Raw genomic sequence first — 27,162 nt, forward strand, 5'->3', positions numbered from 1 at the left:
GACTAGCAGTTGCAGTGTAACGCTGTGGTATGAGCTATTCACACACACACAGTCCCGTCCTCTCCATCTGACTGCATAGATGAAATGAAGAGAGGCAAGATGGCCGCCGATTATATAGGGGCTGTGACATCACAGGGGTCAGTGAACACTGATAGGATGCATCTCACATGTGATTCAGGGTAAGCCAGCCTACAATCATTCCGGCCGCTGTTTCCCGCCCTCCCATAATACCTGCCCCATTTACTCACATGTGGATCCGCCATCTTAGGTCTCCAATAGCCTGGAATGCTGTAAAATGGAGTTTAATTAAGTGATTTGCGCAATCGAATCGCGGCGATATTCGCATTCGCTGCAAATCAAATTTCTCATGAAATTCGTAACGAATTCGGGTTCGTCAACTTCGATTCGCTCATCTCTAATAGTAGCCATTGGCGACTTAAGTGCTGAATGTACTGACCTGTTTACCAGGAGATGAATCTGCTCAGCGGACATGAACTCAGTGTCATGCACATTAGTGGGGTCATCCCCCAGGGTCATATCTAATTTATCTTCAGACATGTTCAGAATTACACAGCACAAAACCAGTGGATATGGTGTAAGCAGCAAAACACAGGGGCTGTGGAGATAAAAATACACAGGAATGTTTCACATTAAATGTGTGTTCTGTAAACTCATAAAACGTTTGAAAGATATATATTATTAAAGGTGACTGACAAGCAGCTGATCAGCAGAGCTCCCACAGAGTACCCGTGCCTCCTGCTCTTGTCAGTGCCGGCAGCTGAGCCCGGCACACTAACAGGCAGGAGTGCAATACGTGGCCGTTGTCAGGGACGCTTCTCGTCACTGGTGTAATGGCCGCATACAGGAGAACCTCGCGAGGCCCGCCGTGCCAGGCTACACGCCCCTTTAGCGTGAGCAAAATTCTCGGCTGGACTCAGATATGGCGGAGGAGATGAACGGCAGAGAAGAAGCGCAGACGTCACAAGCAATGGCGGAGTGCCGCCGAAGAAGAAAAATCAGTTGGGAAATAACAGGGAAGATAGCCCCTGTGCCCCCAGAGAGAACCGGGGACCCCAGGGCCAGAAAAACAGTGCAGAAAAAGTGGAAAAACGCAGTAAGGAATAATAGAAAGACAAAAGACCATATACTAATGGGGGGTAGGGCAATAAAAAAACGATGGAAAACTAATAAAATAGGGAAAAAAAGACCGGTATATGGAGTATCTACACCGATCCCAGAAAAACTAACATTTGAAATCAAACTATATATCTCAAAATGCGGTAAAATCACTGGAATTGCAAAACATTCCTAAAAGATAAGGAGCTGATACTCATCTGTGTGAAGTCTGCTATTGAGCAGAAAGAAAGAGGAGGAGGTGGAGCCGGAATCAGTTAATATGGAACAAGTCTGGATATGATTGGTTGGAATGTTGGGGAGGTGCATGCTGGTTGCTAGGTGACCTGCATATTTTTTTCTTTTCATTTATTACATTTACATTGCATTTCTTTCTGCTATTGGGCTTAATAATGAAGGAATATGCACTTTGATACGAGCCTCCTGTCTGACATAAAATTTTAATTTTACTGAGCAGTACCCCCATACGTATTTAGAGAAAGACATAGGGCCGAGGAGAGAGAGATGTAGTAGACGCCGCAGCAGACCAGAGGAGAGTATTAGGATGGATAGGAGCCAACCAGAGCTTCTCCAGTTCTATCCAGTGGCTGTATGCGTGGTGTGAGGACCATGGCACTAGATGGTGTAGGTGTGCAGCTTTTTTCCAGTAATCTACTAGGAGAGGGCAGGACCAGAAAATATGAAACACTGTACCCAGCCCCACCCCCCAACGCCAGCATTGAGGAGGGACATCAGGGTTTAGTCTAGTTAGCAGTTCCGGAGTGTGATATCAGCCCATAATCAGTGGAGAGCCTGAAGCTCCCGGAAGAGGGGAAGGTAATTAGTAGAATAAAGAGAGGAGTAGTGAGAAGTGATATAAACCCCTAGGTACTTAATAGCAGAGGTAGACCATTTAAATGAATACTTAGAGTGTAAAAGAGCAGACAAGGGCAGAGGGAGGTTCAGAGGGAGCTCTTCAGATTTAGAGAGATTGACTTTGTAGCCAGAAACCACACAGTAGGCATGAAGAGCTTTATAGAGGCTAGGGAGAAAAAGCCTCCCCCCCCCCTCCCCATAAAGGAATTAAACAGAGGAACAAGTTGAGGTACAAGGAGAGAAGAGTAAGTCTGGTCCAGGGGAGCGACCAACAGGAAGGGATTTGAGAACCTCCAACAGTTCATCCCTAGTAATAGGTGCATTGAGGACCTCCCAATCAGCCCCTGACAGAATAGACAAGCCACATCAGGAAAGATAGGAGTCAACTCTATATAGAGACAGGTCACCCAACTGAGCACGGGCAGTCACTAAGCGCCTCAAAGTCGATAAAGAGGGGGAAGACAGTAAGAGAGCTTCTAGCCGTACAATCTGGACACAAAGTTCCCAAGAGCAAGACAGAGTGTCACGTTGAAGTCGTGCACCTAGGGCAATACAATGTCCCCACACGACAGACTTGTGAGCTTCCCAGAGGACAGCCTGCGATGAGACTGAACCCTTGTTAGTAGCAAAGTAATCAGTAAGACACTTCTGTATCAGCTGCCGGGAAGACAGTGATTTAAGAAGAGAATCATTAAGCTGCCAATGACAGCTCAGAAGAGATGAAGGAGAAGAGGAAAAAGAAAGGAAAAGGGGACAATGGTCAGACCAGAAGATTGGTTCTAGGGAGGTGGCCGAGAGCATGCACACCATGGGGAGGTTGCCAAAGTAATAGTCTATGCGAGTATGCAATTTGTGAGGGTGGGAGTAAAAACTAAAAGAGCGGTCTGTCGGGTGATTTATTTGCCATAAGTCATACAACGAGGAGGCTCGAATAAGCCGTCGGAAAATAGTAGCTAAATGTATCTGGGTAGGGGTAGGAGAAGCAGCAGTAAGAGAGTGGTGGTCCATAGAGGGAGAGAAGATAAGGTTAAAGTCCCCCCCAAGCAGCCAGGCAGAGGAAGGGTATTTATGGAGTTTGGTGAGTACTCTTTGCAGGAAAGGAATTGGGAAGAGTTGGGGGCATAGATATTACAGAGTAGAAGTGGGACCCCACCCAGAACCCCCTCCACCACTATAAAGCGTCCCTGCTGGTCTAAAAAAGAAGAAACTTGTAGAGGGCAGGATCTACAGACAAGGATGTCTTCCTGTCAGAAACAGCCAAGTAGGCCTGTGGAAAGAGATGCTGGAGGAATACAAAGGATCCAGAATGGTCAAAGTGTGTCTCTTGAAGAAAAACTATGTCCGCATGCAGATCGACCAACTCCAGTTGCAATAGGCACCTTTTAGTGGGAGAGTTCAGGCCCTTAACATTCAGGGAGACACACTGGACAATAGTGGATGGTGAAAAGAGGAATACAGCCAGTTAAGAGACATACTCACAGGTGACAACTGGAGAACCTGGGATCCAGTGCAGAAGGGAAGAGGGAGGATACCTGGAGAGAGAAAAGAATGGAGAGGGGGGGGGGGGAGGACAAAAGGGTACAGAAAGACCAACAGACAGACACCAAACAGACAGGACAACATAAGACAAACAAAATGTAATACTGAGCAAAAAAAAGAACCATTGACCAAAGAGCCAATGTGGAGGCCAAGACCACCGGAGTGGACCAGGAGTCACAACAAAGGCCATCCATTGCTACAGCCTTGAGGGGAGAAATTGAAGGACACCACCAAAGAATGACCACTAAAGAGGCCAACAGCTCGCCCCGAGGGCCTCAGTAAAATGAAAACCATGAAAAATAAACCATTGGTGACCAAAAAATGGATAATGCAGTATGGAAGGGATACTCCATAGTAATCAGAAAAAGGTCAGGAGTTTAGAAATGTCCCAAGCCAGAGGTATCATGTAGGGGACACAGGGCCGTAGTTGGCATCTCAAGGGGGAGTTTGAGACAGTGTCCCCAGGTTACGAGGGGAAGACTTCCTCTGAGCACCAGGCCAGCAGGGCCAGACGGGTTGCCATACTGGAGGCAGAGGCGGAGTGGGAGTTGTCAAGTCCCAGTCTACCATCTGCGGCCCTGGCAGGTCCAGGGCCGTGCAGAAGGCAGAGAGATCAGAGAAAGAGCGTAAAACAGCAGAGAATGCCTCTCTTCGAGCATGGAGAGCAAAAGAAAAGTTCTACAGGTAAGGCACTTGGTGTGAGCGTAGAACCGCCAGAAGTGGTTGGAGCATCCAACATTTCCTGAGCATCAGCCAGGACAGGTCTTGAAAAATCTGAACGGAGGCCCCATCAAAAGCAAAGTTCCGCAGGGACCGGGCTTTAGACATGATAGCCTCCTTGACTTGAAAATCATATACACAGCAGATCACATCACGAGGAGGGCCCATAGGAGATTTAGGGCAGAGGGCCATGTGGGCTCTGTCCAGTTTGACCTTATGAGTAGGAGGTTCACCCAGGATAAGGTTAAAGATGGCTTCCAAGGGGACGAAAAAAGCCTCCTCACGGGTAGCTTCAGGCAGCCCTCGCACACAAATATTATTACGCAGTCCCCTGTTATCCAGATCCTCAATGTGGGCATGTAGATCACACAGAAAGTAAGTTTGAGAGGCAATCGGGGAATGGAGTTGTGCAATATATGCTAAGGTGGCATCATGAGCGTCCTCCAGGCCTCTCTCCGGTCAGAGACGTGTTGTAGGTCCTGATGCAGTGACGAAATTTTCGCCCCACAGGCGTCTTTAACTTCAGTAACGAGTGAGCGGAAGTCGTCTTTAGTTGGAATTTGAGAAAGAAGCTGTCCCAGGTAAGGTAGAGCAGATGAGGGCACAGATAGGCCCGAGCAGGGCAGGTCAGATTCTGAGAGGGCATCCCAGGAGGAGGAAGCAGGTGCTGGCGGAGAAGGTCCCAAAGACCCAGAGGGGCCATGATGAGACCCCTGGGAGAGCAGGTGGGAAGCAGCAGCAGGTATCATGGTGGGCAACCGGATCCTCTGAGGTTTAGGAGAGGCAGGGGGGATGTAGCACTCAGCAAGGGGGTCCAGGGGTACGGAGGGAGAGGGTGCAGGTGAGGCAGATCCACTGGGTTGAGAAGGTCTGTCTCCCAGGCAGGAGAGACAGGGGAGGGGAGCACCAAGCAGTCAGGAGCTGTGGGCTGCTGTGAAATGGTGGGAGGCAAGGTCAGTCCTTCCACCAGGGAGGCCCAAGATGGCAGTTCCCTGTCCTGGCAGGGGGAGGAGATCAAGTACCCCGGGTGTGAGGGCAGTCGTGGAGGGATAAAGGGAGCAGAGCCTCCAGTGTAAACAGGGAAAATCACTCACCAGACCCATGCATCCAGGAGCCACAGCAGACTCCACAACTAGAGTGGCAGCCAAGGCAGGGAGAGCTGGAGGCGGTGTCGCAGTACCGTGCAGGAGAGGCAGAGCAGTGTCCGGGGGTTCGGGCAAGGCAGCGGTGGTCCATGGAAGCTGTCAAGGCATTAACCCCATGTCCTCCGGAGCAGGTAGGTGGAGAGCTGGAGAATCCGACTCCCAGACAACATCGGTCCTCCTGGAGCGGGAGCGCAGGCCATGTGCAGGGCATGCAATAGCTGGCAGGCTTGCAGGAGCAGAGGCCGGGGGCGCCTTGAGGAAGCGTAGAATTCCGCCGGGTGGGGTGGAGAGGAGACGGGCAGTGGAGGGTGAGTTCCTGGCCCTTCGGGAGGTCTTCCCCATACCCCATTGAATTAAGCTGGGTCCGCTCCTGGAGTTTCAGGTGATTTCACGGCCTCAGGAGCGAGAGTTGCCCTAACATGCGGACATCACGGTCTGCGCCAAGCCACGCAACCCCACAGTAGCGCCTTTTTTTGCCCTCATAAGTGCATTCCACATACGTACATCTAAGTAGTGTACTATTTTGTACGTGTTAAACTCTCAAGGGCCTACATACTGTGAAAGGACTGCTAAAAGTAATCGCTGGCTGGTGTTTTTCTTCAATACGTTTTTTTAAGCATACAGTAGCGCATTTTTTCTGCCCTCATAAGTGCATACCACATGTGTACATCTAGGCGGTGTACTATTTTGTTCCTGTTAAAGAAGTAGTCCAGTGGTGACCCAGTGGTGAACAACTTATCCCCTATCCTAAGGATAGGGGATAAGTTTGAGATTGCGGGGGGTCCGACCGCTGGGGCCCCCTGCGATCTCCTCTACGGAGCCCCGACAGCCGGCTCTGCCATAGAGATGTATTGAGGGGGCGTGTCGGCCGCCGCTTCGTGCGGAGGTCGACACCCGCTATCTGGCCGGAGAGCCTGGCCCCCGTACAGAGAGATTGCAGGGGGAACCAGCGGTCGGACCCCCCCCCCCCGCGATCTCAAACTTATCCTCTATCCTTAGGATAGGGAATAAGTTTTTCACCACTGGACTACCCCTTTAAAGTCCCGAGGGCCTACATACTATGAAAGTCCAGGCAAAAGTAATCACAGGCTGGTGTTTTACTCCAATACATCATCATCATCATCATCATCAGGAGAAGATGGTTGCAGGTTGCCCATAAGTCACCTTCTGGAGCGAAACGTGCCAGGGGGAGACCACCTGCTTTGCGGCAGCCTGCCTTCCCGGGAGGTAGGTGAACAGGGGTTCCTGGAGACAGCGGCAGTAGCAGTCAATTAGTGCAGACTGTTGGGGGAAAAATCAGCAACTCAGCGGCGTGGCAGTTTTTCATCAAGCATCCGGAGGAGGTTAACATAGCCACATGCAAGATATGTAGGCAGAAAGTGAAACATAGCCAGGGTCCCAATTAGAGATGAGCGAATCGAAGCTGACGAACCCGAATTTGTTACAAATTTCCTGAAAAATTCAATTTGCAGCAAATATCGCCGCGATTCAATCGCTTCATTAAACTTCATTTTACAGCGTTCCAGGCTATTGGAGAGCTAAAATGGTGGATCCACATGTGAGTACATGGGGCAGGGGATTATGGGAGGGCGGGAAATAGCGGCGGGAATGAAGGTAGGCGGGCTGACCCTGAATCACATGTGAGATGCAGCCTATCAGTGTTCACTGACCCCTGTGATGTCACAGCCCCTATATAATCGGCGGCCATCTTGCCTCTCTTCATTTCATCTATGCAGTCAGATGGAGAGGACGGGACTGTGTGTGTGTGAATAGCTCATACCACAGCGTTACACTGCAACTGCTAGTCACATCAGCATTAGGGAAAGGCAGGAGTGCAGAGTGCTGCGCTGTTACTCTGAGAAGGATCATTGATTGCTAAACCTCCTATTCACGTTATTGAGCATTGCAGCAGAGAGGGGCAGATAGCGGTCAGCTGCCTCATACACATCTCCAAGCTGCCTCAACTTTATCAACCATCTTATCTCCTCATTTTTCAGCGCAATTCAGTGTTTTTTTTATTGCTCCACAAATCTTCTGCTGCTCAGAATTGTGTGACAGAGTGCAATTCAGGGTTTAATCCCTGTACTTTTTTTTTGTGGTGCTGCACTGTTGGGTCCTGCTGCTGTTCAGAAATATGTTATTTTTCAGCGGACTGTAGTGCAATTGTCTGCCCTCATACGTGCATAACACATGCCTACATCAAAGCAGTCTACTATTCTGTATCTGTAACAAGTCTAGAAAAATGGAAAGTCCTGACTCCTGACAAAAGTAATCACCGGCTGGTGTTTTTAAAAAATCCTTTTTTTTTCTGCGTATAGTTGCGCATATTCCTGCCCTCATCAGTGCATACCGCATACGTACATCCAAGTATTGTACCATTTTGTACCTGTTAATCTGTCAAGGGCCTACATACTGTGAAAGGACGTGCACGCACCTGTTGATGATGATGAAGCCGATCGCAATTGGGAGCAGGGTGCAGAAGGGGCTTCATCATCATCAGGAGAAGAGAGTTGCAGGTTGCTCTTGAGGCAGCAAGGCGGTAGCACGGTTGGCAGTTAGCGTGGTGGCAGGAGTGGAAATTCTGGAGCCAAACGTGCCCGGGGGAGACCACCTGCTTCGCTGCAGCCTACCTTTTTCGGGAGGTAGTGGAACAGGGGTTCCTGGAGAAGGCGTCGGTAGCAGTCAATTAGTGTGGACTGTAGGTGGGAAAATCAGCTACTCGGCGGTGTGGAAGTTTTTCATCAGGCATCCGAAGGAGGTTCACGTAGCCACATGCAAGATCTGTCGGCAGAAGGTGAAGTGTGGCCAGGGTCCCAATGTCGACACCACGGCCCTGCGTGGCCTGGGAGAATCGTGGCTCCGATGTAGTGGTCCAGTTTGCTGCATCACCCAGTGGTACGCCTCTCCCTCCTTCGTCCAGCCAAGGATCCACCACCTCAGCCGAAGGGAGCTGTGTGTCAAACCCTCCTTCTGTCGCTCCAGATGCTCCTGCTTCTCCTGCTTTTAGACAGCCATTCCGCCAACAATCCATCGGCGAAGCCATGTCCAAGAGACAACAGTATGCGCCCACTCATCCAACGACACAGAAGTTGAATGTGCTCCTGTCCAAGTTGCTGGTGTTGCAGTGCCTCCCTTTTCAAGTGGTGGACTCTGCACCTTTCAGAGAATTGATGGCTTGTGCCGAGCCGAGGTGGAGAGTCCAAAGCCGTCATTTCTTTGCGAAGAAGGCAGTACCAGCCCTGTACAATTTTGTACAAGAGAAGGTGGGCCAGTCCTTGAGCCTGTCGATGTGTTCAAAAGGGCACGGCAGCGCCGACGTATGGAGCTGTAACTACGGACAGGGACAATACTTGTCTTTTACGGCCCACTGGGTAAATGTGATTCCTGCACAGCCACAACAGCAACTTGGACAGGTCACACCGCTTCTTCCTCCACGCTCTTGCTCTCAGGCAGTTGGTCCTGTTACAGTGTGTGACGCCACCTCCTCATCCTCCACCGTGTCCTCGGCCTCCACTGCACGTCCAAATCTCAGTGGCCCTTCATCGTACCATGTGTGTAGGGCACGGCGGTGTCAAGCTGTTCTTCACATGGTTTGCCTTGGCGAACGGAGTCACACAGGGGAGGAACTGCTAAAATCCATTTGTAAAGAAATCTGAGTATGGCTTACTCCACGAAATCTGGAAATGGGAACCATGGTGACCGACAACGGGAAGAACATCGTGTCCGTGCTGTGGCAAGGAAGTGTGAAACATGCGCCCTGCATGGCACACGTGTTGAATCTGGTTGTCAAGCACTTCCTCAAGTCTTCATCCCATTTGCAAAACACCCTGAAAATGGCAAGAAACTGTGCGTGCACTTCAGCCACTCGTACACCGCCAAGCACACCTTCCTTTAGCTGCAGCGTCAGAACGGTATCCCACAACATAGTCTTATTTGTGACGTCGCTACACTTTGGAATTCCACCATCCATATGTTGGACAGACTATACGAACAAAGAAAAGCCTTCACCAATTTCTTGATGATTCAAGCGGATAGAAGTACTCCCCTGTGTAACTTCAATGTGAACCGGTGGCAGCTCATACGTGACACCTGCCGTTTGCTGAGGCCTTTTGAGGAAGCCACATTATTTGTAAGTCGCCTGGATTACGCCATGAACGACGTAATTCCACTCCTACATTTCCTACAACAAATGATTGAAACGATGGCTGGTCACAGCAATGAAGACATTGCACCTACATCTCAAGACTACATGAGCCCTGTGCAGTGGCGTTGCTAGGGTTGGTGTCACCCGGTGCGGTAGAAAATGGTGTCACCCCCATACCTACCCCCCCCCCCCCCCCCCTCAGTAAGTTTTTAGCCTGTTGTGACAGACACCACTGTTGTAGCGCATTGTGAGAAATTCCAGTATAATAATCAGATATACCAGTTGCCACAGAATGGGAAAGTGTTAAAGAAGTTTTCACCATTGAAATATACAGCTCCCAGAATTACTTAAAGGGGTACTCCACTGGAAAACATTTACTTTTATATCAACTGGTGCCAGAAAGTTAAACAGATTTTTAAATTACTTCTATTTAAAATCTTAATACTTACAGTACTTATAAGCTGGTGTATGCTCCACAGGAAGTTGTGTAGTTCTTTCCAGTCTGACCACAGTGCTATTTGCTGACACCTCTGTCCATGTCAGGAACTGTCCAGAGCAGGATAGGTTTGCTATGGGGATTTGCTCCTACTATGGACAGTTCTTGACATGGACAGAGGTGTCAGCACAGAGCACTGTGGTCAGACAGAAAAGAAATTAAAAAGGAAAATAACTTACTGTGAATCGCTTATACAGCAGCTAATAAGTACTGAAAGGATTAAGATTTTTAAATAGAAGTAATTTACAAATCTGTTTAACTTTGTAGCACCAGCTGATTAAAAAAAATGTTTTCCAGTAGAGTACCCCTTTGAGCAGTGGTGAGGTTATGCTGGGAGTTGTAGTTTCACTGACCTAACTGTAGAACTGACAAGTGATTACAGCTCTGATAGGACATAGAGAGGAGAATGTACAATGATATCAGTGACTACAGGTGACGTCTTCTCTATAGTGAGGAGAATACACAATGATATCAGTGACTACAGGTGACGTCTTCTCTATAGTCTTCCCTTATCTAATTCGGATGGTACATACCGGCAGGACTTGTTCCAGCTAAAACTTCTCTCTGCAGAATGTGACGCCCAGACGTCTCCTCACTATGTCAGCGCATTCTCATCCTCTATATGAAAACAATTATTATTATAAACCTGAGAGACACTGTATCTTCTAAATATAATACTACTATACACTATACTCTTTGATTATAAACCTTCCATACACTGTACCCTCTGAATATAATACTACCACACACTGTACATTCTGAATATAATACCAACACATACTGTACCCTCTGAATATAAATCTGCCACATACTGTACCCCTGAATATAATACCGCCACACACTGTACCCACTGAATATAATACTACCACATACTGCGCCCTCTGAATATAAATCTGCCACATACTATACCCTCTGAATATAAATCTGCCACATACTGTACCCTCTGAATATAAATCTGCCACATACTGTACCCTCTGAATATAAATCTGCCACATACTGTACCTCTGAATATAAATCTGCCACATACTGTACCCCTGAATATAAATCTGTCACATACTGTACCCCTGAATATAAATTTGCCACATACTGTACCCCTGAATATAATACCGCCACATACTGTACCCTCTGAATATAATACTACCACCCACTGCGCCTTCTGAATATAATAATTAGAGATGAGCAAACTACAGTAAATTCAACTCGTCACAAACTTCTCTGCTCGGCAGTTGATGTCTTTTCCTGCATAAATTAGTTCAGCTTTCAGGTGCTCCCGTGGGCTGGAAAAGGTGGATACAGTCCTAGGAGACTCTTTCCTAGGACTGTATCCACCTTTTCCAGCCCACCGGAGCACCTGAAGGCTGAACTAATTTACGCAGGATAAGCCATCAACTGCCGAGCCGAGAAGTTTGTGACGAATCGAATTTACTGTAAGTTCGCTCATCTCTAATAATACTACCACAAACTGCGCCCTCTGAATATAATACTACCACAAACTGCGCCCTCTGAATATAATACTACCACAAACTGCGCCCTCTGAATATAATACTACCACAAACTGCGCCCTCTGAATATAATACTACCACAAACTGCGTCCTCTGAATATAATACTACCACACACTGCACCCTCTGAATATAATACTACCACACACTGCACCCTCTGAATATAACGTTGCCATACAGTGCACCCTCTGAATATAATACCACAACCGCAGTAACACCCCTCAACATCCATTAGCTGATGCTATTACGACGGGAGGGGGGTATTGGTGGTGTTGCTAGTGGATGATGGGGGTGCTACTACTCGGGGGGTGTTGCTGGAGGATGATGAGGGTGCTACTAGCCATCCCCCCTGGCAGTATCATCCCCATCATCCATCGGCAGGATCATCCTCCTGGCAGGAGCACCGCCATCATCCACCATCAGGATCTGCTGATGGAGGTGCTGCTGCTGGGGGGGGGGTGTTGCTGGTGGATGATGAGGGCGCTACTGCCAGGGGGGGGAGTATAAGGTAGGCAGCAGTTCCCCCACATTAGGTAGGTCGCAGTTTCCCCACATTAGGTAGCATCTATTCCCCACATTAGGCAGCATAGATTCCCCACATTAGGTAGGTCGCAGTTTCCCCACATTAGGTAGCATCTATTCCCCACATTAGGCAGCATAGATTCCCCACATTTGGTACCAGTTCCCCCACATTAGGTAGGTACCAGTTACCCCACATTAGGTAGCAATTTCCCCACATTAGGTAGCACAGATTCCCCACATAAGGTAGCACAGACTCCCCACACTTGGTAGTAGTTTCCCCACATTAGGCCGCAGGTTCCCCACAATGGGTCAAAGTCTCCCCACAATAGATCGCTGGTTATACCCCCCCCCCCCCCCACACACACACACACACACAAAAACACATACAACACAGAGAGACACACACACAAACACACACAGTCAGAGAGACACACACTCACAGACACACACACACACACACAGTCATGCACACAGTCACACACACATGCACACAGTCACACACACACAGAGTCTCACACACACAAACATAGATAGAGACAGACACACACACTCACCCATCCAGCGCAGCGATCCTTCTCACCGGGCGCAATGCGAGTGACGTAACTGACGTCCTCCTGCGCGGCCATACGGTGTGACGTCAGGCCGGCGCAGACGTGGGAGCGGAGGCCGGGCACAATGCTGGAGAAGGTGAGGGGGGTGTGATGATGGACGGGCGCACAGTGCAGGAGAAAGTGGGGGGTTGCAGATGGACGGGCACACACAGCGGGGGGGGGGTGTTGTGCTGACGGATGGGAGGCCGGTTGGGAACAGATGGGGGAGGTGGTGTCTGTGTAGCTGGGGGGGGGGTGTGGCTACGGAGCGTCTTGGTGTCACCCCATTAGGTTGGTGTCACCCGGTGCGGGCCGCACCCCCCGCACCCGGGTCGCAACGCCACTGGCCCTGTGGGGGCTGAACTGGAGGAGGAGGATGAGGGGCAGAGCGGAGCACAGTTTAGGTTGGATGAGATGGGCGGTGTTTCTAGTCATCGGACAGAAGAGGAGGAGCAGGAGCAGCCAGAGGTTTATGAGGAAGGCTTGGCAGAGGACCCAGACACACTGTGGCAGTATGCAGTGGAGATGGAGACAGGTAGTCCCTCCGAGTCACTGTCACAAATGGCACGATGCATGCTCACTTGCTTGCGTAGTGACCCCCGAATTGTCAAAATTCGTCAGCGGGATGACTTCTGAATCTTCACCTTATTAGACCCTCGCTACCGTCCCAGAATGGGGGGCCTTTTTTTACACCCACTTAGAGGGAGGACAAACTGACCTACTACAGAGAGATTCTACGTAGTCAGTTGGCCGATGCCTATTGGCCACATGGTCCATCCACCCGCAGGTCTGACTCGGGGGGCCCTCTGTGCTCACCTTCCACTGCCATGGCTGCTGGGGAGGGGAGGGGTGGCAGGAGCAGTACCAGCTCAATCAGCAGCAGCCTGAGTCTACAGTCGCTGATGAGTAGCTTTCTTCACCCGCATAGTGAAGCAACTCATCAGCAGCAGGTAAACATGGAGCAGGACCTGAACCAGCAGATGATGGCATACCTCGACATGACCATGCCGACAACCATTGAAGATCCGCTGGACTTCTGGGCAGCCAAACTTGATTTATGGCCGCAACTAGCAGAGTTTGCCCTGGAAAAGCTGTGCTGCCTGGCCAGTAGTGTGCCATCAGAGCGAGTGTTTAGTGCGGCCGGGGCCATAGTCACCCCAAGGCGAACTCGTCTGTCCACTAAAAATGTGGAGAGACTGACGTTTGTCAACATGAATCAGGGATGGATCATCCAGGATTTCCAGCAACCAATGCCAGATGCCCCAGAGTAGATTGACCATGCTGCTACACCAACACTTCCCAATTATGGTTACGAAACCCTCTTAGGTTATCAATTAGGGTTAAGAAACCCTCTTTGGTAGTGCGATTGCCTGCTCCTGGCTCATCCTGTGTCTTTCAGTAACTACTTACATCACAGATACTTCGGGCCTTGGCCCTTTAATTTTTGGATGTTTAGCAGTAGCTAAATACATGCTTAATGCAAATTTCAACATTGATCTTTAAATGTAAGGGGTTATGAAACCCTCTTGAGTACTGTGAATGCATGCTCCTGGCTCATCCTGTGTCTTTCAGGAACTACTTGCCTCACCGATGCTTCGGACCTTGGCCCTTTAATTTTTGTATGTTTAGCAGTAGCTAAATACATACTTAATGCAAATTTCAACATTAATCTTTAAATGTAAGGAGTTATGAAACCCTCTTGGGTACTGCGAAGGCCTGCTCCTGGCTCATCCTGTGTCTTTCAGGAACTACTTGCCTCACATGCTTCGGGCCTTGGGCCTTTAATTTTTGGAAGTTTAGCAGTAGCTAAATACTTGCTTAATGCTAATTTCAACAATGATCTTTAAATTCTCGGCGCTCTGCCAGGGTCGTCGCCTACCCTGCCGGGGCCGATCCGGAATTCTTATTTCATGGCAAATAATTGCTATCCCCAATCCCTGTCACGAACGGGGTTGAGCGGGTTACCCGCACTTGTCGGAGAAGGATAGACACTCGCTGGTCTGTTCAGTGTAGCGCGCGTGCAGCCCCGGACATCTGAGGGCATCACACACCTGTTATTGCTCAATCTCGCGATTGATCGTGCAATTTAAGGGGTTATGAAAGCCTCTTGAGTACTGCTGATGCCTACTCCTGACTGCTCCTGTGTCTTTAAGGAACTACTTGCCTTTATTATGCTTCTGGGCTTGGGTGTTTAATTTTACGATTGGTGAAATAGATACATACATGCTTAATTAAAATTTCAACATTTATGGTGCAATGTATGGGGTTATTAAACCCTCTTGGGTAAATTTATTTTCAAATTTTATGATAATTTTCTCAGTAATAAACTTAATATTCTAGAATAATAACCATTACACAATTGAATGCTTGTTGTGTGTGATTCTTTAATTAAAATTGTCAAAAATAATACGGAGATGGATGAACTCTGCTTCTTTATTTCAGAAAACATTACTTTAGAGAAGAATGTCTTTTTGTGATCCACCGTCCTGCATTATAGAGTTTTCTGAACTCTTGGATATGCACTTCTTCTTAAACAAGGGTACAAAAAAAAAAAAAAAAAAAGGGTTGGTCAGGGCAATGGAGATGTTGTGCCTACATCTCACAGCCACATGAGCCCTGTGGGGGCTTGTTGGATTTGGTCCTTCGTACCCACAGGCTCGGGTCCGGGACCCTCAAAGTTTGATTAAAATTTCAAATTAAAAAATCAGACATTTCAATGGTCTCCTCATGCATCAGCCAACTCCAGGCTGTATCATTCAGGCAATATATGGTTTACTGATGCCGCTGTGGGGCCTGGGTCTGGGAATTTCAAATTTTCTCATAGGTAACACCCGCTATCCAAAATCTTTTTCAAAAATTTCTAAAATTGTGTTTTTTTGGGGGGGGATTGTGAAGCCCTCGTGTGTACTCATGCATCAGCCAACTCCAGGCTGTGCCATTCAGGCAATATATGGTTTACTGATGGCGCTGCTGGGCCTGGGTCTGGGAAATTCAAATTTTATCATAGGTAGCACCCGCTATACAAAATCTTCTGTTTCAATTTCTAAATTCATCTTTTAATCTTAGGTATTGTGAAGTCCTAGTGCCTACTCATGCTGCTGGCAACTCCGGGCTGTGCCATTCATCCACTATATGGTGTCATCATGCTGCCAACACCTCCACACTGTGCCATTCAGCCACTATATGGTCTCCTCATGCTGCCAACACCTCCACGCTGTGTCATTCAGTCACTATATGGTGTCCTGACACTGATGCCATCACCAGGCTCTGTAATTGTGCTGCTGTGCGGCAGTGATTCTAAAAGCGATGCCGATAATCTGCATGTTATTCTGAACAGTATTATTTCACTACCCCAGCACACTCCATATGCGTTTTAGAACACAGCAAAGTGTTATATACCCCTATTGAGGCTGTATGTAGGCTAGAAATAGCCTTTTTTAATATAGATTTGCCGCAAAAAATAAAATATCGAAACAAACTTTTTCAGAAAATTCGGTGAATCGACCGAATCGAATTTTTCAAAAGTTCGCTCATCTCTAGTCCCAATGTTGACACCACGGCCCATCAACATATGCTGCGCCACCATAGAGCGAACTGGGAGAACTGTGACTCCGATGTAGCGGTCCAGTCTGCTGCATCACCCAGTGGCACGCCGCTCCCTCCTTCAGCCAGCCAAGGCTCCATCACCTCAGCCAAAGGGAGCTTTGTGTCATAACCTCCTTCTGTCCCTCCAGATGCTCCTGCTCCTCCTACTTTTAGTCAGTCATTCCGTCAGTAGTCCATCGGCAAAGCCATGTCCAAGAGACAACAGTATTCGCCCACTCATCCAATAGCGCAGAAGCTAAATGTGCTCCTGGCCAAGTTGCTGGTACTGCAGTAATTCCCTTTTCAAGTGGTGGACTCACCTTTCAGAGAATTGATGGCTTGTGCCGAGCCAAGATGGAGAGTCCCAAGCCATCATTTTCTTGTGAATAAGGCAGTACATGCCCTGCACAATTTTGTGGAATAGAAGGTGGGCCAGTCCTTGAGCCTGTCGTTGTGTACCAAAGTGCAGGGCCGCGCCGACGTCTGGGGCTGTAACTACGGTCAGGGACAATACATGTCCTTTACAGCCCACTGGGTGAATGTGGTTCCTGCACAGCCACAATAGTAACTTGGACAGGTCACGCTGCTTCGTCCTCCCCGCTCTGAGGCCGTTGGTCCTGTGACAGTGTGCGACTCCACCTTCTCATCCTCCACTGTGTCCTCGGCCTCCACTGCACGTACAAGTCTAAGTGCCCCTTCAGCATACCATGTGTGTAGGGCATTTGCCTTGGAAAACGGAGTCACACAGAGGAGGAACTGCAACATCAAAATGGTATCCCCCAACATAGTCTGATTTGCGACGTCGCCACACGTTAGAATTCTACCCTCCATATGTTGGACAGAATATACGAACAGAGAAAAGCCATCACCGATTTCTTGATGATCCAATCGGTTAGGGGGACTCCCCTGTGTAACTTCAATGTCAACCAGTGGCAGCTCATACGTGACACCTGCCGTTTGCTCAGGCCCTTTGAGGAAGCCACATTATTAGGTCAGTCACCAGGATTAGGGGATGAATTATGTTATTCCACTTCTTCATTTCCTATAACACGTGTTATAAACTACAGCTGGTCAGGACTCTGGAGACGTGGTGCCTACATCTCATGGCCACATGAGCTCTGTGGGGGCTGAAATGGAGGAGGAGGAGGAGTGGCACAGTGGAGCACAATTTAGGTTTCACCAAATGGGCGGTTTTTATAGTCATCTGAAAGGAGAGGAGGAGCAGGAGCAGCCAGAGGAGCTAGAGGGTTATGGATAAGGTGATACAGAGGACCCAGACACACCGTGGCAGTATGCAGTGGAGATGGAGGCAGGTAGTCCCTCCGAGTCACCTTAACAAATGGCACAATACATGCTCACTTGCTTGCGTAGTGACCGCCGAATTGTCACCATTCGGCAGCGGGATGACTTCTGGCTCTCCACCTTATTGGACCCTCGATATCGGCACAAAATAGTGGCCTTTTTTATACCCACTGAGAGGGAGGATAAACTTACCTACTACACAGACATCCTACGTAGTCAGTTGGCCGATGCCTATCGGCGCCATCGTCCATCCTCTCGCAGGTGTGAATCGGGGGCCCTCTGTGCTCACCTTCCATTGCCATGGCTGCTGGGGAGGGGTGGAGTAGCAGGAGCAGTACCAGCTCCATCAGCAGCAGCCTGAGTCTACAATCGCTGATGAGTACCTTTCTTCACCCGCATAGGGAAGCAACTCATCAGCAACAGGTAGACATGGAGCAGGACCTGAACCAGCAGGTGGTGGCATACCTTGACATGCCCATGCCAACAACCAATGAAGATCCGCTGGACTTCTGGGCCACTAAACTTGATTTGTGGCCGCAATTAGCAGAGTTTGCCCTAGAAAAGCTGTCCTGCACGGCCAGTAGTGTGCCATCAGAGCGGGTGTTTAGTGCGGCATGGGCCATAGTCACACCAAGGCGAACTTGTCTGTTCACGAAAAATGTGAAGAGACTGACCTTTGTCAAGATGAATCAGGGATGGATCAGCCAGGATTTCCACCCACCAATGCCTGGTGCATCAGAGTAGATTGACCATGGTGCCACAAAAACACTTCAAAAATATGGATAGTGCAAAACAGATTTAAGGCGCTTCTCCCCAATTACAAACATTCCTCCGCATCAGAATTTTTTCCACCCACCTTCGTCACTGGGTACTGGTATTGCCACCCACCGCACCACTTTGTCACCGGGTCACTTTCAGGACTCCTGATGCTGCTGCTGCCACCTCCAGGCTGTCTCATTCTGCCACCATATGTTCTCCTCATGTTGCAACAACTCCAGGCTTTGCCATTCAGCCACTATATGGTCTCCTCATGCTTCAGCCACCTCTAGGCTTTGCCATTCAGCCACTATATGTTCACCTCATGCTGCTGCCAACTCCAGGCTGTTCCATTCAGCCACTATGTGGTCTCCTAATGCTTCAGCCACCTCCAGGCTATGTCATCAAGCCACTATTTGGTCTCCTCATGCTTCAGCCACCTCCAGGCTGTGCCATTCAGCCACTATATGGTCCTCTCATGCTTCAGCCACCTCCACACTGTGTCATTCAGCACTATATCATTTCCTCTTCCTGCTGGTCCATTACCTAAACATTTTTATAATACCACTAGCTACCATAAATCTTCAATTTAAATTTGAAAAAGTATCTTTTAATCTTAGGGATGGTAAGGCCCTATGGTCTCCTCATGCTGCCACCAACTCCAGGCTGTGTCATTTAGCCACTATATGGTCTCCTTCTGCTTCCGCCAACTCCAGGCTGTGCCAGTCAGCCACTATATGGTCTCTTTATGCTTCAGCCACCTCCAGGCTGTGCCATTCAGCCATTATATGGTCTCCTTATGCTTCCCCCACCTCCAGGCTATGTCATTCAGCCAGTAAAAGGTTTACTGATGCTGCTGGGCCTGGGACATTACCTAAAAATATTTTATGGTAGCACTGGCTACCATAAATCTTCAATTTTTATTTGAAAATTCATCTTTTAATCTTAGGGATTGTGAGGCCCAATGGTCTCCTCATGCTACCGCCAACTACAGGCTTTGTCATTCAGTCACTATATGGTCTCCTCATGCTACTGCCAACTACAGGCTGTCATTCTGCCAGATTATGGTCTCCTCATGCTGCTTCCACCTCTAGGCTCTGTCATTGTGCTGCCATGTGACTCCTTGTTAGATTGGGTTTTGTGGTCATATAGTATTAGTTCAATGTAAACACTGGGACATTAAACTTGGGAATCTAATATAAATCTTAAATTTAAATTTAAAAAAATCTATGTAATCTTTTCAAGACTGAGGCCCTATGGTCATCAAAATTTTATACATTTTGATTTTGATTGATTTTTGACATCCCTTTTACTTATATGAATATTTATACCATGTATTTTGAAAAATTTCAACAACTCAACTATGTTCCTCACTTTCACTTTCCCAGGTTGGATGTTGTATTATAATTCTCTGGTTCAATACTTTGCTGCCACCTACTGGAAAACTTTATGTTCACTATGTTTCTTAACCTACCATTCATTAATTTATTCTCACACAGCCTTACACATTACATCCAGGTTCAATTAACCCCAATACCCATATTTGGTGTCCCATTAACCTAGTTCCCATGGTTCAAAGGCTCAGTTAACTGTCAATTGACCTAGTTCCCACGGCAAAAAATCACAGAGTTAATGCACTAGCCCATTAGTTCCATATACAACACACTTACCCTGGAGGCTGACTTCACACTCAGCCTCCAATTGCATTCAACAACTTTTAAGGGTAATCCCTCAAGGGGTTAACCCTAAAACTAGAAATCCCCCGTTTAAAATTTCAATGCTTTATTATGACTCTTAAAATTAAACAAATAGGGAATAGGGAATAGCCGGACTCCCTTGATAAAGTCAGTGTGGGCTGATGAAATGTCGGGAGGCGGATGGCTAGCAATTCATATTAAATGGCGACCATAAGCCAACATATATACTAGTACACATGTGAATCCATAGCTAATAGCCATGTAAAAGAGTGGAAGCCTGATATACCAGCGGATCCACAGATGCAAATAGCTGAGCAGCGGTTGTGCTTTTAAATGTGCACTAAACACACGTTTTGTTCCCTATTTGTTTAATTTTAAGAGTCATAATAAAGCATTGAAATTTTAAACGGGGAATCTCTAGTTTTGGGGTTAACCCCTTTGGGGGATTACACCTAAAGTTGTTGCTTGCACCTTTTGCCCTGGAATCCTCGAGGGATTTGTTGTTAATATCCAATAGCATTTAGACCTGCCAAAATTCCAAAGTTTAATAGATTAATTTATTCATATCTCTTTGTATATATTAAACACTGTATCCTCACACTGTAACTTGGACCTGAGGAAGGAGGGAGCCCCTCTGAAACGCGTAGTCCTTATGCACTTCCACTTTTTATGATACTAATAAGTTTGATATACGCTACTCCTGACTCCTGTGTCATCACGCCGCCGGTGTAGCGCTCGCAGTGCCGAAGTCGGTTTTTGGTGGAAGAAAAAGGGAACCCCTGCCAGGATTCCCGTCCTCCACATCTGTATCCCTGCTATGGTCATCAACGTCATATTACCTGTAGAATTATCACAAGAATCCAATGAAACATCTTGGAGCGATAACAATGAACCATAACTGATTAAATGAAACATGTGGGGCACTGAGAGGCGGGGCTGGAACAGGTGGTATCTCACCTGGCGGAGGACCGCCAGCTCGATGCTCGCCAGAATGGGTAATCAAAAAATTAAAATACATTCAAATTAAATAAAATAAAAATTACATAAAAATCTGCCACATCCAGACGCTCTGTGGCAGTGATTCTAATAGCAATGCCGGTAATCAGCATGTCATACTGAATAACAGTATTATTTCATTAACCTAGCATACTCCATATGTGTGTAAGGACAAGGCAAAGTGTTCTACACCCCTATTGAGGCTGTATGTAGGCCAGAAATAGCCATTTTTAATAGTGATTTGCTGCAAATAAATTCGGACTGAAAGAAACTTTTTTTTGAAAATTCGGCCAATCGGCTGAATCGAAATTTTCAAAAGTTTAATCATCTCTAGTTGCAGGTGGTCTGGACCTTGGTTGATCTACACCTTTAATATAATGGTCTATCTGCACCTTTATACTATCCATTTGCACTAGACTCAGGTGATATTGTGATAGCCGAGTGAGTGTACAACCAAGTTTTGTCCTCGTTGTCACCAGAGACACAGGGATTAAACCAATGTCATGCTTATCTATGGCCCAGAGGTTAAGGTTTTGGGTTTTGGACATATTTATATGTAAATGAGACTAGACCTAAATTCACACCATGTGCTCCCCACATGTTCAAATTCAAAGACACCAAAACCGTATCCCACTCCAAGGAGGATCATAGGGCGCTGCCAATGAGGTAGTCCAGATGGATTTATAAAAGCGGTTTATTTAAACATACTACGTGTTATGAAACCGATCTGGTCTCTTCTTCAGGTACAATACAAATCACACAATACTCAGAATAAATACCCACGAGTCATGTCACATGACCGGAAATGTATTGGATGATAAAAGACAGCATATACAAATCCCATTCATAAAACTATGAATTTAAACATTGGTACGCTCTATTAAACATAAAAATATAAAAAAAACATAAAAATCCAGTAGGAATCTCTATTTATGAGAACCTGAAATTTGTTGTTCACATCAGATGGTTCAGCCGCATGGACAGTAAACAAAGAGATCACATGTAAAGATCTCTCTCACCCGAAACGTCTGACCCGAAGCGTTAGAATGTAACACCTGATCTCCTGCTAGTGGTATCCACAGGCAGCAGAGACAACGGCTGGAGCCGCAACGGAAAAGTGCCCATCCGACGGTCACCTGACGGTGTCACATGGGAGTCACATCATCAATCTTTACCATAGTTACGTGAGTGGCTATTCTTAAACTTAGTAAGTAATTTGCTGGGAGCTAATAATGCCTAGGAATGTTAAACCAGGTTTTGATGGAATCTGTTTTTGGATTCTATTGGTGTGGTTTTGGATTCTAATGTTTAAGCTTGGAGCGTGTGGAGGAAAATGCCGCAGCCTTAAAGGGGTACTCCACTGGAAAACATTTTCTTTTAAATCAACTGGTGCCAGAAAGTTAAACAGATTTGTAAATTACTTCCATTAAAAAATTCCAATCCTTCCAGTACTTATCAGCTGCTCTATAATACACAGGAAGTTATTTTCTTTTTTAATTTCCTTTCTGTTTGACCAGAGTGCTCTCTGCTGACACCTATGTCCATGTCAGGAACTGTCCAGAGCAGGAGCAAATCCCCATAGCAAACCTATTTTGCTCTGGACAGTTCCTGACGTGATCAAAGGTGTCAGCAGAGAGCACTGTGGTCAGACAGAAAGGAAATTTAAAAAGACAAGAACTTCCTGTATATTATACAGCAGCTGATAAGTAATGGAAGGATTGGAATTTTTTAATAGAAGTAATTTAGAAATCTGTTTACCTTTCTGGCACCAGTTGATTTAAAAGAAAATGTTTTCCAGTGGAGTACCCCTTTAAGTGATTAAGCGATTTAATGTGTTGTGCCGGTATCTTGCACAACCGCCATAGGTGAGTTGGTCCTTGGCTCACGTGTTTTGACTCTATATTCTGAAGGTGTCACACCAGGGAGCGCTCTTGTCTTCTATTGTTTCAAATTCAAGGACACAGAATTTTCACTTATAAAAAAACAAAAAGATTATAGCTTGAACTCTTCTATCTCCCTACAGAGGTAGAAATGCAGATATGGTAGAAACTGGGCAAAATGCAATATCTACGCATTCATCGCTTTCTCTACAAAGACATTCACTTTACTTCACTTTAAAACCGAACATTTCTATCTTCTGCAATCCTCCAATACGGGTTTTTTGTTCCACATTAACCATTTGCTGAATACCCTGCTCAGTGAACTCTTTAAGCCAAAATCAAGCCCTTCCACAGACCCCTGTTTTTGGAGTTCGGCATTAAACCTATCTATAAATTTCTGCCCTCTCCAGCTCGAGATTTAGGGTTTGTTTGCCCCTTAAATTTCCCATAACTCTGAGTTAGTACTCTACCAGGGATACCTCTCCTATTACCAGTGACCAGAGTTCTCAGTCACTCTTAAACTGCACAAGGCAGAAGCAAAAACCTCTGTCTAAATCAGATAGGTATACTGCCCGTAAAATTGCCGGTAACCACCCTTGGGGTCACCCTAACCTCTGGGTCCAGCTACAGAAGCAAAAACTAGTACCAGTGACTTTAGCTTTCAGGCAATCTTACAACTGCACAAACACAGAAGCGAAAGGCTTTACCAGTAACGGCCGTTTGGGAATTATTCTTACCTCCATGAACACGAAAGCAAATAGGTATGGTAGTGGAGTACTATTCAATTATTGATTATGGGTTATTGACACAGAGAGGGGGCTCAAAGTAGTGAGCCCAAATTAGCAAATAATGTTTGTGCAAATATTTAACAAAGATGGCCACCATCTCTACGGACACAAACCAAACAGAGCTGAGAGGCCATGTGAAGACACAATAAATAAGAGAGTACCCAGTACAAAGTGAATGCAAAAAGAGTGGAAAAATACCCTGAACTAAAAAGACACAGAAAAGAGCGGGAAAAAGTACCCTGGACAAAAGAGACACAAAAAAAGATCAGGAAAACGGAGTGAAAAAAGGGAACGCACTGTCGCAATGGGTTTGTGCAAACACTCAGCTCAGCGGGAGGGCAGCACAAGGGAGGGTTGAGTACAATGTGACTCCATGCAACCAAACACATCTATACAATTCCAACACTATGGTCAATGTGAACACTGCGCTTATCAGAAATACCCTAAAAACACACTACAGTACTTATCACTCATCAGTCACTCTCCAAACACAGATAACTACAATCTATATACAAGAATGGGCCACAGTGCTTGTAATTTCCCACACAACCACTGGATATAAAACAAAGGCAGCCTCTGTATCAGTAGTTGGCCAGATAAACTACATGTATCTAACTATAAGTAAAATTTAACAACCACAATAAGAAATACAATGTTTTTACTTTTAAAGACTGGTCAGAGCTATAATTTCATACAGATCATCCATTAAATGCAGCTACTGAAACACAGTTGTCTTCTACCTTTGCTCGCCAAATGTTGTAGAATCCAGACGTAATAATTCAGGCTCAGTGCGGTCTGAAAGGATAGCGAATTCACCATAGCTGAAGACAGACAGGTATCGGTAATTCCTCAAGTGACTCCCTTTTCCAGCAACTAGGAGCAGAGTGCCTTAGATCCCCACCCGGAGTCTAGTTTATTTTGTCTAGAAGACAAGCCAGCTGACAGGACAGCAGGTGGTGGTGGACTATTGGTGGAGTAGTAGCCAGCGGACAGTAAGTATTGGTAGACTAGTGGTAGCTGTAGTTGCCAGCGGACAGAAGGTGGTGGTGGACTAGTTGTAGTAGCCAGAAGACAGCAGGCAGTGGTGAACTAGTTCTAGTTGTAGACAGCAGACCGCAGGGATGGTAAACTAATAATACTTGCAGTCAGGCCTTGTGATGCCTCTCCATGTGCTTATGTAGAGTCCTAATTCCTAAAGTCAGGCCCTGGCTATGTCTCATTTCTTTCTGCCGAGACAACACTGTGCCTGGTTTCCTGCATCTGGTAACATAGTAAAGAATTTCCACAAGGCAGAATAAAGTAAAGAGGTAGATACACCCCCACCTGACTGTGCTCCTCCTCTGGAATGCTTTTTTCTGAAGACTGAAGATGCAGCAGCGTCGCTGTCCTAAGCGGATCAGACCAGCAGGCCTATGTCTCGTACATTTCACAAATGCTTTAGCCCTACCTCGGCAGTGCTCATTACCGCTGACATCATAATCAAACTCCACTTCATCATCCCCCACCACTCTTCTCAGTATTCATTTCTGATAGCTCATCATGGGCTCCTTGTTTCCCATCACTCCTCAGCATATCCACCATGATGCCTCACAGTATCCCCACCACGTCACACCACGCCTACCACCACCAGTCCCACTAGTGCTATGCTCGGCCACTGGGGACTCCGAGAGAGATGAGATCCTCACACACAATGTAGCGGTGACTTTTTGATTTGAATGAATGACTTCCTGGTGAATGTATATAAGATACTATAATACTGCTCCTATTTACAAGAATATAACTACTATAATACTGCCTCCTATATACAAGAATATAACTACTATAATACTGCTCCTATATACAAGATTATAACTACTATAATACTGCTCCTATATACAAGAATATAACTACTATAATACTGCTCCTATATACAAGAATGTAACTACTATAATACTGCTCCTATATACAAGAATATAACTACTATAATACTGCTCCTATATACAAGAATATAACTACTATAATACTGCTCCTATATACAAGAATATATCTTCTATAATACTGCCCCTATATACAAGAATATAACTACTATAATACTGCTCCTATATACAAGAATATAACTACTATAATACTGCCTCCTATATATATATATATATATATTTATATATATATATACTGCCTCCTATATCCATATATCCTATATATCCTATATTGTGCAGGGACAATATAGGGACAATGAAAATATTACCACGTCATGCTCATGTATATATAACCATCTCATGTCACTCCGCCAGGTAATCTGCTGCCTCTTGGGAAATCCGTGGAATGGAGCAGAGGATTCGGACTTGCAGAGAGGATGGTCCAAGCAGAGAAAAAAATCAAGACCTCGGATTTTATCATTCCTGTGTTTGTGCACAGGTGAGTGCAAGACCAAATACTGACATATATGTATTATAGCAGTATTATAGTAGTTATATGCCTAGTTATCGTTATAGAAGCAGTATTATACTAGTTATATTCTTGTATATAGGAGCAGTATTATAGTAGTTATATTCTTGTATATAGGAGCAGTATTATAGTAGTTATATTCTTGTATATAGGAGCAGTATTATAGTAGTTATATTCTTGTATATAGGGGCAGTATTATAGTAGTTATATTCTTGTATATAGGAGCAGTATTATAGTAGTTATATTCTTGTATATAGGAGCAGAATTATACTAGTTATATTCTTGTATATAGTAGGCAGTATTATAGTAGATATATTCTTGTATATAGGAGCAGTATTATAGTAGGTATATTCTTGTATATAGGAGCAGTATTATAGTAGTTATATTCTTGTATATAGGAGCAGTATTATACTAGTTATATTCTTGTATATAGGAGGCAGTATTATAGTAGATATATTCTTGTATATAGGAGCAGTATTATAATAGTTATATTCTTGTATATAGGATCAGTATTATAGTAGGTATATTCTTGTATATAGGAGCATTATTATAGTAGTTATATTCTTGTATATAGGAGGCAGTATTATAGTAGTTATATTCTTGTATATAGGAGTATTATAGTAGTTATATTCTTGTATATAGGAGGCAGTATTATAGTAGTTATATTCTTGTATATAGGGGCAGTATTATAGTAGTTATATTCTTGTATATAGGAGCAGTATTATAGTAGTTATATTCTTGTATATAGGAGTATTATACTAGTTATATTCTTGTATATAGGAGCAGTATTATAGTAGTTATATTCTTGTATATAGGAGCAGTATTATAGTAGTTATATTCTTGTATATAGGAGCAGTATTATACTAGTTATATTCTTGTATATAGTAGGCAGTATTATAGTAGATATATTCTTGTATATAGGAGCAGTATTATAGTAGGTATATTCTTGTATATAGGAGCAGTATTATAGTAGTTATATTCTTGTATATAGGAGCAGTATTATACTAGTTATATTCTTGTATATAGGAGGCAGTATTATAGTAGATATATTCTTGTATATAGGAGCAGTATTATAATAGTTATATTCTT

At 45.7% G+C, this 27,162-nt stretch overlaps 1 protein-coding gene across 1 annotated transcript in view; it reads left to right on the forward strand.

Moving 5' to 3' along the window:
• The window catches only part of LOC130284947 (uncharacterized), a 71,438-nt gene that overhangs the window by 13,710 nt on the left and 30,566 nt on the right, over positions 1–27,162 (forward strand). The window contains exon 2 of the mRNA XM_056535931.1: positions 25,920–26,043. Within this exon, the coding sequence (XP_056391906.1) occupies positions 25,982–26,043 (62 nt within the window). The 5' untranslated portion in view covers positions 25,920–25,981. The remainder of the gene's footprint in view (positions 1–25,919; positions 26,044–27,162) is intronic.

Source organism: Hyla sarda, chromosome 8 (assembly GCF_029499605.1).
Source record: "Hyla sarda isolate aHylSar1 chromosome 8, aHylSar1.hap1, whole genome shotgun sequence".
In the NCBI taxonomy this organism is placed as follows: Eukaryota; Metazoa; Chordata; class Amphibia; order Anura; family Hylidae; genus Hyla; species Hyla sarda.